Consider the following 18,255-nt stretch of genomic DNA (forward strand, 5'->3'; position numbering starts at 1 on the left):
AGTCAATTTTCAACAGAGTACAGTGCAAGTTCATCCCAAGTTGGACAGAGTGACGACAGGTCGATTAAAACATAAAACACGACATACGGACATATGACTATAGTATTAGCATTTACGAGAGCAAAACATGCATCAAATGAACAATAAATTACCTTTGGAACAATTGTGTACCTCAAAAGATACACTAAAAACAGTTGGGTTAAAAATAACCAAATTCTGGGTCAAAAATGGACGGATCCACTAGTTGGGTCAATAAACCCTAACCCTAAACCAAGTTTCTGGGTTGTTTTTACGGAAAACAACCCAAAAAAGGTAGTTTTGTACAAAACAACCTAAAAAATTGGGCTGTTTTGTACAAAACAATGCAAGAAAGTGGGTCAAATTGACCCAATTAGTGGATCTGTCCATTTTTGACCCAAAATTGTGTTATTTTTAGCCCACTGTTTTTAGAGTGTAATTGATACTAGTTGAAACTTAATATTGAGTCATGCACACATCACTTTTCACAATTCAACGCTCAGATTTTCTGATAGCGTTTCAGTTAAACTAAACTAATTACTACTATGTAGTTGAGGAAATTTTAGACTATCAGTCTTCGCACAAGATCAAGTGTCCAAATTTATAGGATGGGCAAAATAGGCTTAGACTGGTATGCAGGTATGTATACATACTAGAGATCGGCATTTTACCCTATTCTGTCAGTCCGTTCTCCGTCCACGACCTGGGCACTCTTCCGTCATCGTCCCCCTCCCCATCCTTATTCCCTAAAAATAGTCGTCCTCCCACCCCATCCGTCCTCCATTTAAAGCGCTTCGGTCCTTACATTCGGTCAGTGCGACCGGCCCCTGCCGCCCAAACAAACAAAAAAGCATCTGCGCATGACACTGAGGGAGCAATGCTCTCAGCACAGGTTTTATAATTCATAAACATTATTTAAAGCTCATCAAATGGCTAATTTCCTATTCACATCCACTCACCATCAGGGAGTATAGTGGATTGAATTGTTTACAACTGTTAAAGTGTCAACCATGATAGCATTTAGCCGCCAACACAACCACTGTCGGTCACCAGACTACAGAGGGCAGACCAGGAGAATATTTAAGATTGCAACACAATACTATTGCATTATAATAAAACTTTGCGTTATAACGCTAAGTTTGCAATTTTGATTGAATTATTTCACAATAAAATAATTATTGCAAAATAATGTGTATTGTTATTTCAGGAGTAGAACGAAAGACTTCCACTCCCGGGTTGGAGCTTTACGTGTAGGGCAGGGCTGGCCTGAGCATTATTGACAGTTTGAGGGGATTTATACGCTCTAGAGATGTCCCAAACAAGGACATAGTTCACGTACAAAGGGATAAGGTATGTACTAAAATGTTGACAGTTAAAACAGAATTGCTATGCACCTTTTCCTCGTCAGTGAAATGGGCGTCCTGTGGCTTAATCCATGGCATTACATATGTTGAACCACTAGAGGGCAGACTATGGCTGGGTAGACTGCCTCTGAGTATGGTTTGCAGAAGAGAACAATAGTCTTCTGTGACTGGCTGGCGACCAGTTCGGGGTGTAGTCTGCCTTCGCCCATTGACGGCTGGGATAGGCTCCAGCAACTTCCCGCGACCCTATATAGGATAAGCGGTTTGGAAGATGATGAACAATAGTCTTTCTTTTTAAAAGAAACCAACACAACACATCGAGTCGGTACTTGACCCGGTTATGGACGATTACAGGGACCGACGAAAACCCGCTTCCTTTCTTGCTTAGTCAGTCTTTAAAAAAAAAATATATATATATATATATATATATATATATATATATATATATAGAGAGAGAGAGAGAGAGAGAGAGAGAGAGAGAGAGAGAGAGAGAGAGAGAGAGAGAGAAAGAGAGAGATCCTCCGTCCTCCCCAAAATGGACATCCGTCCGGGACAGGTGGACGGACCGTTCTGTCCCTGGGACAGAATGCCCATCTCTGTACAACACACTACAAATTATAATTACCTGGACCTCCCAACAGCTACTCATACTTAGATTGAGAAAAAAAAAAAAAGAAAAAAAACGCACGGGCAGACCACCTCAGGCGCACATCCCCAAAGCTAGAATGTTCTAAGAATGCACTCTTCACTCTCCAAATGAGGTCCCAGGTTTTCCGTTTGTGCACTTTCTGCACCCTCTGCTGGCTAGTTGTGTGAAGACCTCCACGTTATTCTACACAGAAAATGGATGGGTTTTTAAGTTTAAGCTTTTATTTGATATTTCAGATCTTTATTAACTACTAGTTATAAGTTTAATATTTATAATTATTATTACTTAGTTGATCTTAAAACGTTTAGAGGTATTTTAAACTATTCAACTTTCAAATTTCAGCTTTAACCCATTAACGCCTAAAGCGCCTTTCTCAACAGCTCCCCAAAACCTAAGGTCGCCTTTGGAAGTACCATTGAAAATCTGAAGTTCTCCCTGAAATTCAACACTTGCAAAATGATTAATACCTCAGCCCCTGTAGCAGACAGAAACATAATTCCAAAAGAATTAAAGAGCTTAGACATGTGGCTTTCACACAGGCAGAATTTATTATTATTTACTGTTTCAATCGAAGATGTAAAAATAACGTGTCAGTGCAAGAGAAGCACCATTTTAATTTTTAAAAAAATCGAGTGAGTGGTAATTACCATCCTCTATTCTGTTACATAGACGTCAATATAGTAATTGTCTACAAACCATATCATATCACGTTCGACTTGTTCCACTGGTCGTGCACGTCGTCTATACATCACTGACGTTACTTACTTTAAGCTCCCGGCGATCGACGGCGTCCGCCATTAGCCTACCTACGGCTCGAATAAATTTCAAGGCATACTCCGCGGTCTCGCGACACCGACACGTGTATATTCTGATGCATTAATTTGGCTAAGAGACGGAGAATTGGATTAAAAAGGGACAGTCACCTATATCTGCTCTCCCGGGTTGAAAGGTAGAAAGACGCAATAGCGCTCCCGGCTCTAGTGGTAGAAACGTGGTTATGCGCTCCCGGGTTTAATGAGTGTAAGTGCATGTTCATAGTAAGTAGAACTTAACATTGAAATAAAATGTTAAAAATGAAATTATTTTAAACTATTCACATTTATCACTTGTGAAACTTTTTTATAAATCCCTGTATATTATCATTAAATCTACATTTAAATCAAACACGGTTTATTCAAATATTTATTCAAATAATATTTTAAGTTGTAATAGGAAGGTATAAATGGTCAAACCAAACCAATATGTTAGGTTTGAAATCTTTTTGAATCACCATCTATAGAAAGCGTCTTTTGTGTATTTATATAATATCACGTTCATTATTGAATCTTTTGCCGTGTGGCGATTAAGTTAGTGTTAATTAGTCTGCCACCGAAAGCGGTACAATTTTGCGTTTCACAATAAAAGCACATAGCAGAGGTGTGCTGTGACAGAGAAAAAAATATTCCAGAAAGAGACCAAGCAGGCAGATAGAGCCTTCTATAATTACTGGCATCCCTGGATAAGATGTGTTTAAAAAAAAAAAAGGAAGAAAAAAAAAAACAAGAAATGAAAAAAGTAATTCAATTTTTATTGTGAAAGCATACTCTCAGAGAAAATTGTAGACATGGTTCACCAGATACAAAATCAAGGTCCTTCCATGGCCATCTCAATCTGTTGTTCTGCTCTTGCTGTTGGGCAGTGGCACGTAATAGTCCACTACATCCACGGTAAACATTCATCTTTAAACATATTGATACACTCGCCTTATTAAACAGAAGCTTGGTTTCAATGAGGGGGTTATTATACATTTATGGGAACTGCTGGTGATTGCATCACTGGAAATGGGTCCAGTAGGACAATATTATCATCATTATTATACACCATTGTCGCTATTGCCTGGGATCTTATCTCATTCAGGAAGATTAAGTAGCTCGTTGTGACATCATGACTAAAATCATTTGCCCTGCCTCATCAACCCAAGATTAATTTTGTTCTGAGTAGCGATCTAAATAATAGGTGCCACGTCAGCATAATTGCATTAAATAAATGTAGACAGCGCCTCAGGATGTGAAGCAGTGCTTCAATTACTGCACTGAACATCTTAATTAACAGTGATTCTTATGTGGTGAATAACCTAAAAAAAAAAAATCGCAACTACTCAGAATATATATATGTATATATACAAATATATCTATATATATATATATATATATACTTATATATATATATATATATATATATATATACACACACACACACGCACATATGCATACATACATAGAAAAATATACATATACATATATACTTATATGTATATACATATATATCTACATATATACACACATATACACACACACACACACCCGCGCACACGCACACACACCCATACATATACATATATAAAACCAGTTCACCACCCAGTGCATGTACGGTTGTGGGGACCACAGGCAGTCGTCTGCTTTGTATTTTAGGAAGTCTGCCACACTAACATGCCCTTTTTCTTTTTTTAATTCATAAACTTTTAATAGAGTGCCTTCACTTTAGTCGCAATCCCGCCCACTGGGAATTAGTCCAATGATTCATTGTTAAATCAAGTGAATAGTTGTAAAAACCTAATGCACAGCCCCCCAAAAAACTATTATAAATTGTGGAACTTGACAACTCAGGAGTACATAAAAGCAGCTCCCCCGCGTAATTATAAATGGAGCCTGCAGACATGATCACCTCTGTGGGCGATCACAGGTGGTGCTGAAGGTTGTGACGCCTTTAAATCACTCTGCCAACATCTCACCCATTTTTCTCAACATAACCCAAATGCATACAGACAATGATGCTTGTAAAGTGTGAACCAGAAAAAGATTCTGATTTGGCTTTATACTGTATACAGGAGAGTTCTCATCAATTGCTATGCCCTTATCTATACAAGTAGCAATTTCCCAGCAACTCCTCTAGAGGGAACCACAACCCATTTGGTCATTCGGAAGTTTTTAACTCCCAAAAATGGATCAGTTTTGCATTTTATATCTCTTTATTATTCAAACGTGGAGAAAATTAACATTTCCAGAGAAATATAGTAATCACTTGTATTAGTTGTCATACAGTAATCCAAGAGGAACAGTTTAAATAACCCTGACAACACAAAGTGCAAGATCATTCAAGTGCATTTATCGCCGTCCCAGCTGCTTCTTGAACGCCTTTAAGGACTTTGCCATCATTGGCGCCACTCCTGTGTTGACAAACATGACCAAAAGATTATGCAAGCTATAATAAAATGTGCACGGTCAACTGTATAGCCTACAGAAGCATTAAAAAAAAAAAAAACTTTATTTGTATTGCCTGACTATAGAATAAAATCACTGCAGACCTTTTAAGAAGCTGCAACAAACCTGCATCAAAAGCACTCATGTGAACTCACTTGTTTTCTTGCGAGGGTCTTGGGTGCTGCTTGGCCCAGAGGTGTTGCTGCTGTTTTTTGCGGGTTCATTGCTCAGCCTTGATCTGCTCTCCTGGGACTTGACGCTGGATATAGAACAAGTACAAGTTTGCAGTACATTCAAGAAGTGTCAATTTCACGAAAGCATGACCCCGACAGCTCACATTGCAAAGTATGGTAAGCCTCATTGCAGATCTGTCTAAGTCTTATCACTGCATTTTCAGAAAAGAAAACATTTTTGCAAGCACATTTGTTTTTTCATGTTTTGGTCAGAGTGAATTAATAATGACTCAACCAATCATGTTATTAGGCAATAAATATGACAAGGGTTGCCGCTAAGCACAATAAAACCAGTCTAGCAAGCATACTTGGTATGCTTAGATAAAGGGGGTCGAAGCTGCTCTGTGGCAACTGGCAAATGCAACCTACTCTACCTTTTCATTGCATGTAAAGTCTACACACCCTGTTCAAATGCCAGGTTTTTGTGGTTAAAAAAAATTACATCAAAACAGATAATTTCCAAACTTTTTCTACCATTAACGTGACCTATAACCTGCACAAAAGAATTAAATGTTTAGAAAAAAAAATATTTCCAAGAGGAAGTTGAAAAAAAAAAATAATGAAATGTGGTTGCACAAGTCTTGTAGCTGGAAGGGTGGCAGTTTTAAAAAGGCTCTAATTACAGAATTACACAAGGCAATTCAATGTGCTTCACACAACTAAAGGCACAAGACCTAAAAGCATTTCTAAACAAACAACTCAAGGCACTCAAAGTCAAAGCAAAGAGAAAAAAAAAGCATTCTAAGAATTACTAAAAGAATGTACACTGATGATATTTAAACACATTTACAAACAAAAGATTTAAAAGCATTTAAAAGCAAAGAGCTACCTAAAAATACTGACAGTGAAATTGATTTTAGATACTTAAAAAATCTTATTCAAAGGTATGAGGGGGAAACGCACATTTGACTTAAAAGCATTTACACTTGGGGCAGACTTCACTTCTGTTGGCATCTTATTCCACTTGCATGCAGCATAACACCATAATGCTGCTTCACCATGTTTGCTTTGGACTTTGGACTCCAGTAAATGACCCAGGTCCGCAGACCTCAGAGACATAATGGGTTTTTATATTCAATCAGCATTTCTTTAATGTATTCAGGACCCAAGGCTTTCAGCGATTTATAGACCAGTAGGAGAATTTTAAATCAATTCTACAGCTGAGTGGGAGCCACACTGGAGTAATATGTTCTCATTTCTTTGTTTTGGTCAGAACCCGAGCTACAGCATTCTGAATGAGCTGCAGCTGTTTGATTCTCTTTAGTGGGAGTCAAGTCAGAAGACCGTTACAATAATCAAGTCTACTGGAGATCAAAGCATGGATAGACTTCTTTCGGAGGTTGGAGATTTTTTTATACCACAGGTAGCAGCCGCAAAGTGTGCCTTTTGTCGTTCATGTTTGTCACACCCATTTGTCTCTAAGTTCTCAAATTTTTAAGTTATGACCCTTAAATTAGGGTCTTAAGCCGGCACATTTGTCACAAATATATTGGGAGAGTCTACACATACCCGATCTTGGGTTGCTGAGGCTGCTGAACCGCAGTGCCATGGATTTCTTGTTGGATACGCACGTCTCTCGGTGGCTTAGCAACAGTGTGAATAAATGCCATCTTCACTTGCCGGCCTAAACAGAGAAAGAAAAATGAACAACATTTGCCTTAAATTTAATCACAATAAAAATTTGTATACAGACACAAGAGGTAAGAAGAGTCAGATGAGAAGCTGGACAGTTGAGGTTGAATGACATGAAATATTTTTCTTAAGGTAATTCTAAGAGTACTGTTGAGAAAACCCAAAATTACATCTGACTTGTATATTTTTTAATAAGGATCTATTTATGCACAACATTTTTATGACACCTGGCTGTTTATTTTGTGCACACCTTTGGGTTTCTTGGAATGATCCAAAATTATTTTTTTGGCCAGCGTCTGGAATTTTCTTTCCCTCTCCTCAGACAGTCTGATGTACATTTCCTTCCACGACTCGTACTGCTGAAGTTTGGCATCCTTGAAGTCCCTCTGGCAGTGTTTCTTCCACAGGTGGTCTGTCACTCCGATGTACACCTGTAGACACAAACAAAACAATAAATTGAGACATATACGGGAATCACAAAGCGAAACAATATACTCTACTATACAACGCTAAGTCCACAGCCAGACTTCAAAGTAGAAATATACTGTATGTGATCATACCTGTACATCTATCAATCACTACGTAGTCCTGTTTATCGACTGCCTCAAGCTAGTCTCATTAAATGCAACTCACTGATTAGTAGGTCAGGATGTTAAGCTATTGTTCAACCAAAATGACAAAAACTTTGTGGCTTTTGCTTCCTCTTGTGTGACAGGGCAATAAAAAACTGCGCAGTCATGAGATTTATGTGGACTACACACCTGGGTCAGTTTGATGAACCTTGATATCTTTTAAGCGTCACTTTAAACTCATGATAGAACCTAGGAGATGCTTTGGCGGGTTTGTCTGGTGAAAAGATCTGTTCTAAATTTATTCCTACCGGATTGCATTCCTCAATACGCAGCAACTGCTCCGGCGTACACCTCTCCAATACCGGTTCAAGGATTTCAAATGGAACTCCGCCAGTTTCATAAAGCACTGACAAAAAGAGAATGATAAAGCAACAGAAACTCAAAACATAAAAACAAAAAAAAACAAAAAATGCTAAGCCTCATTCACAGTTAATATTGTTTTGCAGCGTGCGGATACACTGCTGGTACAAGCTCAGCATAGCAGGGAGGAAGACCGTCTTGGCTCCCGAGTAGACCTGCATTTTTTTATTTAGCCGTTGGCCTGTGAAGAATGTTGAGTCCTCAGATAGGTCCCCAAAATCAGGCTCCTTATCAACTTAAAAAAAAAAAAAAAATTAAGGTTTATATTAGTTAGTGAGAAAGCATCAGTTTTTTGGACATACTATACCTTTCTTCTCAAGGTATTCAAAACTGGATGCTTGGTCACATTCAGGTAGAAGGGCAGGTAAAGGAATGTGTAGCAGGTCCTGTGGAGATTCCACAAACATCTGAAATCCAAGTTAGTCAAAGTTTAACCAGTCGTTCGGAAGCAAAATGTCCACTTTCACTCTTACACCTTTTTTGGAGAAACAGGCCTTCTCGGGGACTCTGTGCTTTTTACAAGAGGCTGCTCCCTTAGGACAGTATTGATCCTTTTGGATGTTTTCTTTCCTCTGGAGCGATCATTCTTCTTCAAGGCCTTTAGGTCGTAGTTTAAGTAAGATTCAAAAGACATGGATGGGTCCTCCATTTCACTCTCGCTATTTTCTTCTTGTATTTTGACCTTTTTGTTTGGAAGTTTTGACGGCTCATTGTGTTCAGACTCATCTTTCCTCTCTTTCTCTCGTTTGTTCCTTTTCTTATTTCGGTTGTCCGAGCTACTTGATGATCCCAACGATCTGTCCTGCCGAGCATTATTCAAGTTAGGGGACTTTTCGGAGTGTTTGTCACGGGATGAGAAGGTTTCCTTACAGTCCGGTGGGGGTTCCTTCGATGGCTTTGACTTCTTTTTGGACTTCTCTTTCTTTCTTTCCAAAGAAGAGCCCCCACAGTCTAAGCCACTTTTGTCTTTAGGTTGCACCTGAGAGTCAGACCTGGATTTACAATGTCCATTTTTTCTGTGCTTGGAAACAGAATGATCACATTTGTCCTCGATAATAGCATTTTTTAAACTCAAGATTCCATTTCCCAATCTCTTTGGATCATCTTTGTTACTTGTTTCACACTTGTACTTTTTTCTTTTGGGATCTTCATGGATTTCCTTAGTGTGACATTTTTCATTCAAATCTTCCAAACTCTTCTTGCAAGTTGATGTAAAGCAATTATTGTTGAAATCCTCCACTGTATGGGCTTCATTTTTTGGGCTATTTTGGTCACTGAGGATTTGTTCTTTGATGAACAAACTGTCCGATATGTTTCTGTCTTCTGTATGACTGCATTTAGGAGATGAAAATGTCAAACTTAAACCATTTGAATTGTATTTTGTTCAGTTGGAAAACAAATAAAACAAAAAAAGATGTTCACCTCGTTGAGTTCGTGGGGATTAATTTCTTCCAACCTTTGACCAGTGACTTGGCTAATTCTCCAGCTTCTTTGTGTTTGCGAAAGGAATTCACAGTTCTCCCAATTCCAGTTTCCTAATTCATAAAGAGTATTCATAAGTGAATGGATGATGAAAATGAATTGACATCCAAATATGGTCTCATTCGCCACTTACAGCAAGAACATCTACGGTGATGTCTATATTGTTGAGCTTCTGCAAGATTTTGAGAACCTGAAATGAAATTTGTAGTGAAGTAAACTGTTGTTTCAACAAACACTAAACGAGTAACATTTCGTGTTACCGTACACACATCTTCACACATTATTCCGACACAAACAGGAACAAAACCTGCCACACCAAATATGGCATTCTGGGTTTGGATTGCCGCAGTTGCTGATTGTGCATTCGAAGCTGAAGCTATGTATGGGAACCTTTCACACCCTCTTACTCGTTTTACTCCCAGCTATAAATGGACAAGCCCTCTGCCCTTTGCCATAGATTCTATCCATTTACACAAAATGTGTGCTTTAAGCTAAGCATTTCTAATCTTATTTAAGTAAATCTAAGTAGTTTAATACTGTCAAGTCTTCCTTCGTGTGCTTCCCTGTTAAAGAGGCCTCAAGATGTCCAGGTTGTCGCTGATAAAAATGGACAACAGTCGTAAATTGAACAACTGGCGGCGTTGCAATTTTTAGCAGCAAACCACTCCCATTTACGTTGCCTGACAACAACACCACTAGTGAGGCAGCCACATGCATGGCAGTGACTCAACTCCTGACAATTTTTTATAGTAGATCCTTACTGTACTACGAAAATTGTTCTTTAACACTGTACTAAAGTATTTGTATCCGGTATCATCAATCGCTAAATCTAAATGTATTTAAGTACAATGAACACAGTTAAAAAAAAAAAAAATCCTTGCATTCAAATTAATTTCCATTCAGATGGGTAATTGAGACACAATGTTATCACTGTGTGTGATCAAACGCATTTACAAATGACTGAGTATTCATGAAAATCACTTAATTTTATGACCTTTTTGATGAGTGAGTGTTTTTTCACAAAATTTAATCAAAACCTAGATTTTCTATTATTCCAAGTTAATATACTCACTTATAAATGAAGTATAAGGAGTTTTGCCTAATAGTTACTTGGAGGACAATTTCCAATGAACCCCTATTTAAAAAAAAAGTGATACAGCCTTGCCCTTTCTACAATATGTCTTTTGGGTACATAAAATGTAAAAAGAACAAAATTGTGCACACAATATCACTAGCCAAATGTGTTTCATCAACATTGATTTGAAAAGGAGCGTACACACAAGCATTATTGTTTGTTTGTTTGTTTTTTGCCAAATAATTGGTAAATGGCACATTTTTAAAATTTTCTCCAAGTGATGCCTATTTAGATTTTTATTTTTGAAAATTGTGGCCATTTTTCAAATTATGAGTTTTCAATGAGCAATCCTCTTATTTGAAACCAGTCTTGTAACAAGTGCACACACTATTTGTTTTCAAAACAGGGTAAGTTTTTTTTAATACAATTTCTTACTGACTACTATACTAGGACTATATGTATACAGTGTATTAAAACTGGTGCATACGATGTCGGAAGTGGATTCATGCTACCCTATTAAATGTTTCTCCTCAATAAATAATAAACGAACTCAAGTGTTTCGTCGAGTTAAACGTAATGCCTGGTACAACACAAACAAGATTTTTCAAATGTTACACGAAGCAATGCCTGCGTATCCTGATGACGGAGCATCAATGAACTCATCACGATCAAGTGGCGATATAGCGCTGAATAAATGAATGGTGCGTTTGATGTAGACTACGTGTAGGAATAAAGGAAGAATAAAAATGTTCGCTACCGTGGCAGATTGTGCCGTGTCTGATAGCTGAAGTTTGAAGCGTAAGACTCTCTTCACCACGTCCGAGCTTCCTGCCATGACTGCACGGCATGTGTGAGCGTCCACACGCACCTGACGCACGGGCGACACTAATTATCAGCAACGGAAGCGGTGACGGCCAAACCAGCGTCCTGTGGTAAAGTACATAAAGTAATATGTGTGTGACGTCACGTATGGAGAAGTCGTTATTATGATGTCATTGTAACAGTTGATGCATGTAGCATTTAGGAACTTTGAGAGGATTGTCCCCAGTATTTAATAAAACACACGATATATACTCCTCACAAAAGGTTAGGGTCACACTATAAAGTGCCCTTTCTCCATGACGTCACGCGTAGGCTTGAGGTGTGGCAAAAGCTTTGATACATTATCTCTGTACAACTATAAACGACACCCACTTGATTTATCCTCCAAGTCCTCAGCAAGTGGTTCTGCTGGATTCATGTATATTTTTAAGGAAATTGGGGGGGAAAAACTAAATTTAATAAGGAATATACATTTTTGTTTTCTGTTTGGGGGTCACCAGTAGTCATTCACTTGCCACCAGGAAGTATACCCTGGTGGTGCCTTTTGATTTCAAAGCTTATTAAAAAACGTCTATTAGTCTTGTGTGCAAAATCTCACGATGAACCGAGAAGGTTAACCTTTTCTAAACTAAAACTAGTGAATGCACCACTCCAACCAATGTCAGTTTTTGAACAACTGTGCTCTCTAACAAGGAGCCGAATGGAAAAATCCTTAGCAGATGTTTGATCCATGAATGAACCAACACATAAGGATTTCTGTGTCTTTCTGTGACCCTTCTAGTCACACGCTGTATCTCTGTTGTCACCTGCTGATGACACTGGGGCTGTGTTCAAATGTATAATCAGTATTGGTGACCCCCTTCATAGTGCAATCAATGTATCCTACAATGCACCTTAAAAGTAGTGATCATCCTATAGTATGGTCATTGGACAAGCAATATATCCCATGATGCTTTGCACTGATACATGAAAATTATTAGTTTCCAGGGTATTATTTGATTTTCGGCAGAAGACAAATTCATGAGTCGTGGCCGAAAAATATCTTCACTCTGAGTAGAGTAATACATCACAACACAAAAAGACATAATGTATTGATATTCAGGGGGGTGAAGGCGTCGAAGTCCAACGATTGAGTATATTGACTATTAAGAGGAGTGTCTCAATACTTTTGTCCATTTAGTGTGTGACCTTTCACTCAGTGCCAAAAATAAAATGTTCTTTTAGACTGATTGAATCAACCCTTTGTCCTTCTTCCTTCTCTATATGCCATTCATAGACACACACACATACACTGATGCTTAAGAATGGATAACTACAAATATAAGCAGACAATTTGGGTTATTTCGCCCTTCTCGAAGGAAGCTCTGCCCATTATGACACAATGACAATACTCTTGAGGTCAGAGCCAGAATGTTGACAGCAACTAAGTGGAAACTGTTATCTGTAAGTAAGGCCTAACTATAGGTCACGGTTTCGGGGGTGGGTTGTGACTGTCTACGCACTGCCACATGCATTTCAAAATCTGTGATTGGCACCCACTGCCCTAGAGGAGGAGTTAGTGAGGATTTCTCTTTTAGTGTGGGTGACTGCTGGTCTCTCTCTCCTGCTCCAGTAAGTGGAGGCACAAGTTCCTTTTTCCCCAGCCTCAACTTCATTCATCAGGTATTTGGGATTTACTTGCAAAGTAGCGCTAATTGTAAAGTTGATGCTGCCATGTTTGATATATATTATAACTTCATTGGGAAAAAATATATTGTGTTCCCGTTTATTTGGGCTTTGGTCATTGAATGACAAACTTGAATTTGTTCAACCGTTTTATACTTTGTTATAGTGACATACTGAGCATGGTCGGTGAATTGTGTGAAACACTCGTTGTGCTTTAAAGTTTTGTAAATTGTGTTGACTAATAAGTCATTCCATGCAAGTTACAATTAGTAATAATAATATAGAATTTTGAATTAAAAAATTAACCAAAATAGTCTGAGAGCACAAAAGGCCTGCTGCTGTTGCCTCAACGTCTATAAAAGGAACATCGGTGGTGAGCCGTTCCAGTGTGCGCTATTCCTGGACAAACCGCTGATAAAATGTGACAGATGCAATGAGGGCTGTGTTGACGCACTCGCTAGCTCCTGCATCGTCTGGCACAACACATGCTTCAAAGGCAGCAGTCTCTGCTTGTGCCTAAAGATACGTTTCCAAGGAACAATTTTTGTATCTTAACGTGTTCAGTCCCATGAATGGGGAAGAGAGATCATACCTGTGATATTTTGCTTTTGGGCAATCAAATTTAAAGCATTAAAGCATTATTTATTTATTTTTTTGTCCAAACGTGACAAGTTGTATTTATGTTTTCAAAAGGTCTGGGTTGTGCTCTGCTGCCTCAGCCATGGCCCCCAAAAAGAACAAGACGGCCAAGAAGAATAAAGGAGACATCAATGAGATGACAATCATGGTTGAGGACAGCCCTGTCAATAAGATCAACGGGCTGAACGCACTGTTGGAGGGCGGCAATGGCTTCAGCTGCATTTCAACCGAGGTTACAGATTCTGTGTATGCCCCCAACCTCCTGGAAGGTCTGAGCACCATGAGGCACGACAGTTTCCTCTGCGATTTAACAGTCGCCACCAAGTCAAAGTCCTTTGACGTCCACAAGGTTGTCATGGCCTCTTGCAGTGAGTACATACGCAACATCTTGAAAAAGGATTCAACGCTGCAGAAGATTGACTTGAACGACCTCTCGCCCGTGGGCCTCGCCACAAGCATCACATATGCGTACTCCGGAAAGCTCACGTTGTCGCTCTACAGCATCGGCAGCACCATTGCCGCCGCCATGCTCCTGCAGATCGGCACACTCGTGAAGATGTGCAGTGACTTCCTCATGCAGGAGCTCAGCGTTGAGAACTGCATGTACGTGGCCAACATCGCAGATGCCTACAATCTCAAAGAAACCAAGGCGGCTGCGCAGAAGTACATGCGGGAGAACTTCATTGAGTTCTCAGAGATGGAGCAGTTCCTTAAGCTCACCTACGAGCAGATCAGCGACTTCCTCTCGGATGATTCCCTGCAGCTTCCCTCTGAGGTCACGGCCTTCCAGATCGCCATGAAATGGTTGGACTTTGACGAGAAGAGGTTGAAGTACGCCGCCGATCTCCTAACTCACATCCGCTTCGGCACCATCTCCGCCCAAGACTTGGTTAACCACATCCAGAGTGTGCCTAGAATGATGCAAGACCATGAGTGCCACCGTCTCCTCGTGGACGCCATGAACTACCACCTGCTGCCATACCAACAGAATATCCTTCAGTCACGTAGAACAAAGGTGCGCGGCGGCCTTAAGGTGATACTCACGATCGGAGGACGCCCAGCCTTGACGGAGAAATCTCTCAGCAAGGACGTCCTCTACAGGGACATGGACAATGTGTGGAATCGGTTGACAGAAATGCCAGCAAAGAGCTTTAATCAGTGCGTGGCAATGCTGGATGGCTTCCTGTATGTGGCAGGAGGTGAAGACCAGAATGATGCAAGGAACCAGGCCAAGCATGCCGTCAGCAACTTCTGCAGGTAAAAGCTGATCTCTTACGTCACCATTTGTCGCGGTGCTTTGCGTAAGCTTTGAAAGTATTAACCGCCTTCGCATTCTTAAGGTATGACCCCCGCTTCAACACCTGGATTCATCTGAACAACATGATCCAAAGGCGCACCCACTTCAGTCTCAGCACCTTCAATGGCCTTCTGTTTGCTGTGGGTGGGCGTAACACTGACGGTGTTCAGGCATCGGTGGAGTGCTATGTGCCGTCTTCCAACCAATGGCAGATGAAAGCGCCCATGGAGGTGCCCCGCTGCTGTCACGCCAGCTCAGTTATTAACGGAAAGATCCTCGTTTCGGGAGGTTATATCAACAACGCCTACTCCAGGGCCGTGTGCTCATACGACCCGTCCACCGACTGCTGGCAAGATAAGAGCAGCCTGAGCTCGCCTCGTGGTTGGCACTGCGCTGCCACGGTGGGAGATCGCGCCTACGTCATTGGTGGCAGTCAGCTTGGGGGTCGTGGGGAGAGGGTGGATGTCCTGCCTGTAGAGTCCTACAACCCTCACACCGGGCAGTGGAGCTACTGCGCTCCTCTTCACACAGGCGTGAGCACGGCCGGTATTGCCGTTTTGAACAGCAACATATATGTCCTCGGGGGCTGGAATGAGGGTGAGAAGAAGTACAAGAAGTGCATCCAGGTGTACAATGCTGACCTCAATGAATGGACCGAGGACGACGAGTTGCCAGAAGCTACAGTCGGCATTTCGTGCTGCGTCGTCACCATCCCCACTCGAAAAACAGCGCGAGAGTCTAGAGCCAGCTCAGTTTCATCTGCGCCAGTCAGTATTTAAGAAATTACATCCTTATGATGATGTAGTTTACATGCTTCCTGGCCTCAGTTTGTCTGTTACGCAAGTCTTGGACCTAATAACTCCCTGTGGTGAGCAATAGAAAAGCATTCGAAACATTTTTAATAGAGTCTCTAATGTGATAAAGGAGCATATGACGTGCAAACTGAGGCATTTAAAGTTACAGTTTGGCAGATGGATGATTATATTTGGCATCATTAGGGATTAATTACGTTCACAATACAGGCAAACTAGGCATAGCTATATCCGTCACAGCAATTCGCTTTTTATAAGGCAGACATTTTTCTATGGGGCCAATACAGATGTTAGCACTTAATTTGCCCTCATTCTGTCGCATATAAAAAAGTCTTTGAAACGTCATTAAAGTTGCAATGTAAAGACATTTGGTTGCCTTTATTTACCAAATACCATGACAGTCTTAGTGTACATCCGTTCACAACGCCAATATTTATTTCAAAAGGTAGTTTATGGAGACTATGGACCTACTGTGATTCTCAGATACATGAACAGCATAAGTAGTTGGAATTCACGTTGGAATAACACCAACCAGTGTGGCTGTCATAAATGTGTTTAGAAAAAATACAATTATATATATATATATATATATATATATATATATATATATATATATATATATATATATATATATATATATATATATATATATATATATATATATATATATATATATATATATATATATATATATATATTAACAGTATCTGGACTGGAGACAAATATTTTTGCCTGCGCTGTCTTGGGAGTTTTAAATATTTCCCTGGATGCTCATGATTTTTGGGGGGCGGGGTTGTTTTTAAATTAAAGAAGTGATATATTAACGAGACTGCTGTCATCATTTATTAAAACATATACAGCATTCATTATTTATATTATATAACTTAATAATTATAACCATGATTATATTAACAAATACTTTTATCCATCCAACATGTTTTCCACCAATGGATCATAATTGGTTGATGTAATATTTTCAACATCATCATTTGTTGTAGTTCCTGCATAAGGAAAGCCATCGAAGCCAAAGCAAACTGTGTATATGAATATCTGTGTATTCTTATTGTTAGTGTTCATTTTTTATAGTGTTTATCCCATGGAGGGTTAGTGGGAGCTGAAAACAATCCCAGCTGACTTCCAGCCAGAGGCAGACCTTGGAATGGTTGTCAGTCAATCTCAGGCCATATAGAGACCATACAACCATTTACACTCATATTCACATTGTCACTGTATGTGGAATGGAACCAGTGCTGACTTGTACTAAGTCAAGCCAATGCACTACTACACAGTCTTGTCATATTATAAATTATGATGTGTTTGGGAATGTGTTTTCAGGGTTTGGGTATATAACATATTACATCAATAAATATTGTATGGGTACATTACCTGATACCCTTTTGTGGATCAGCAGTGATGTAATCAGACCAGCTTTATTTACATGTTATATTGAAATAATGTGGTATGCTTATTTGCATTCCCATCTTTAGCTCACATCAAGGCTGTCAGAAAAGAACGTTGCAGCTCTCTAGGCTGAACAATTTTGCAAGGCATCTCTCTGAAGGAGTATTAAAACTCTGCTTCAGGGCTTGAAACTTGAACCAAAGGAATTTGAGCTAATTGAAAAGAAGGATTCCTTTGGCTTTTTCATAGTAGCCTTGACTTGTACATTGTTGTACTTACAGTTTTTCACATATCAGAATTGAATTTCTCGGAAGTACTTGATAAATGTTCACATCGTTGTGTCACTTGTGCACATTGAAAAAGCAGTTTTGCATTTCTTTCAACAAATTGCAAATGCTTTGGCACATCCATTCAAATGATTCTATAGAATTCTTTGCTGTTTCCATCATGCTGATCAAAATGCATGACAATGGTTGTCTGTCGAATTGTCTCACACCCCACAACATTTTGGCATTAGTTCTTCAAATAATGTAAATATACAGGCAAAATGGTTGAACAAGTTGTCATAAAATGTCAAGCATATTTCTATATATATTTACGTTTTTTTCCCAAGGTAAATCGTTTTTCTAACGTAGGGAAATACGTGACGATTAGATCAATCAACCATAAACAAGTTTTCTGAAATAGCTCATAGCAAGAGATGTTAATTGTTGTGATGTGTATGAGAATTTGTGGTCCAAAGGAAGTACGAAGACTGCACTGTAAATACAAACGTGTTGCATGTACAATTTTACCTAAGGAGATTGTCCTATGTTCGTATTTGTACTTTTTTTTATTACTTTTTTTTTTGCTGTCTTTTCCTTTCTGTATCACAGTGAGTGCCATGTTTGGTCTGTGTTGTTTTTTTTTTTCTTAGTTTTGTTTTCTCAGTATTT

General features: G+C 39.4%; 2 protein-coding genes across 3 annotated transcripts; one reads left to right on the forward strand and one right to left on the reverse strand.

The window, feature by feature from the left end:
* Positions 1-5,019: 5,019 nt before the first annotated feature.
* eloal (elongin A, like) lies at positions 5,020-11,619 on the reverse strand. The gene is made up of 11 exons (XM_086045926.1): positions 11,442-11,619; positions 9,743-9,799; positions 9,550-9,662; positions 8,603-9,458; positions 8,435-8,534; positions 8,195-8,362; positions 8,016-8,113; positions 7,386-7,566; positions 7,013-7,127; positions 5,426-5,529; positions 5,020-5,236 (listed from the first exon to the last, which is right to left on the reverse strand). Exons 1-11 carry the CDS (start codon positions 11,517-11,519, stop codon positions 5,175-5,177), a joined length of 1,932 nt encoding a protein of 643 aa, XP_085902052.1. The 5' UTR covers positions 11,520-11,619; the 3' UTR covers positions 5,020-5,174.
* On the forward strand, positions 11,439-16,454 carry klhl31 (kelch-like family member 31). Of its 2 annotated transcripts, none has more exons than XM_086045924.1 (3): positions 11,439-11,616; positions 13,865-15,067; positions 15,151-16,454. In XM_086045924.1, exons 1-3 carry the CDS (start codon positions 11,531-11,533, stop codon positions 15,884-15,886), a joined length of 2,025 nt encoding a protein of 674 aa, XP_085902050.1. In that variant the 5' UTR covers positions 11,439-11,530; the 3' UTR covers positions 15,887-16,454. The 2 variants fall into 2 exon arrangements, with proteins under 2 accessions (XP_085902050.1, XP_085902051.1); XM_086045925.1 differs by lacking the exon at positions 11,439-11,616 and adding an exon at positions 13,133-13,168.
* Positions 16,455-18,255: the final 1,801 nt, after the last annotated feature.

The sequence above is a fragment of the Filicampus tigris genome, chromosome 11 (assembly GCF_054856515.1).
Source record: "Filicampus tigris isolate MCC_2025a chromosome 11, RoL_Ftig_1.0, whole genome shotgun sequence".
NCBI classification, from domain to species: domain Eukaryota; kingdom Metazoa; phylum Chordata; class Actinopteri; order Syngnathiformes; family Syngnathidae; genus Filicampus; species Filicampus tigris.

Coding starts and splice junctions, on each gene's coding strand:
- klhl31 (XM_086045924.1), top strand. CDS start 11,531: ATGTGTGAGCGTCCACACGCACCTGACGCACGGGCGACACTAATTATC. Junction 11,617..13,864: donor GGCCAAACCAGCGTCCTGTG/GTAAAGTACATA, acceptor TGTTTTCAAAAG/GTCTGGGTTGTGCTCTGCTG. Junction 15,068..15,150: donor GCCGTCAGCAACTTCTGCAG/GTAAAAGCTGAT, acceptor CGCATTCTTAAG/GTATGACCCCCGCTTCAACA.
- eloal (XM_086045926.1), bottom strand. CDS start 11,519: ATGGCAGGAAGCTCGGACGTGGTGAAGAGAGTCTTACGCTTCAAACTT. Junction 8,363..8,434: donor TGAATACCTTGAGAAGAAAG/GTATAGTATGTC, acceptor TTTTTTTTTAAG/TTGATAAGGAGCCTGATTTT. Junction 7,128..7,385: donor TCATTCCAAGAAACCCAAAG/GTGTGCACAAAA, acceptor TTCTCTGTTTAG/GCCGGCAAGTGAAGATGGCA.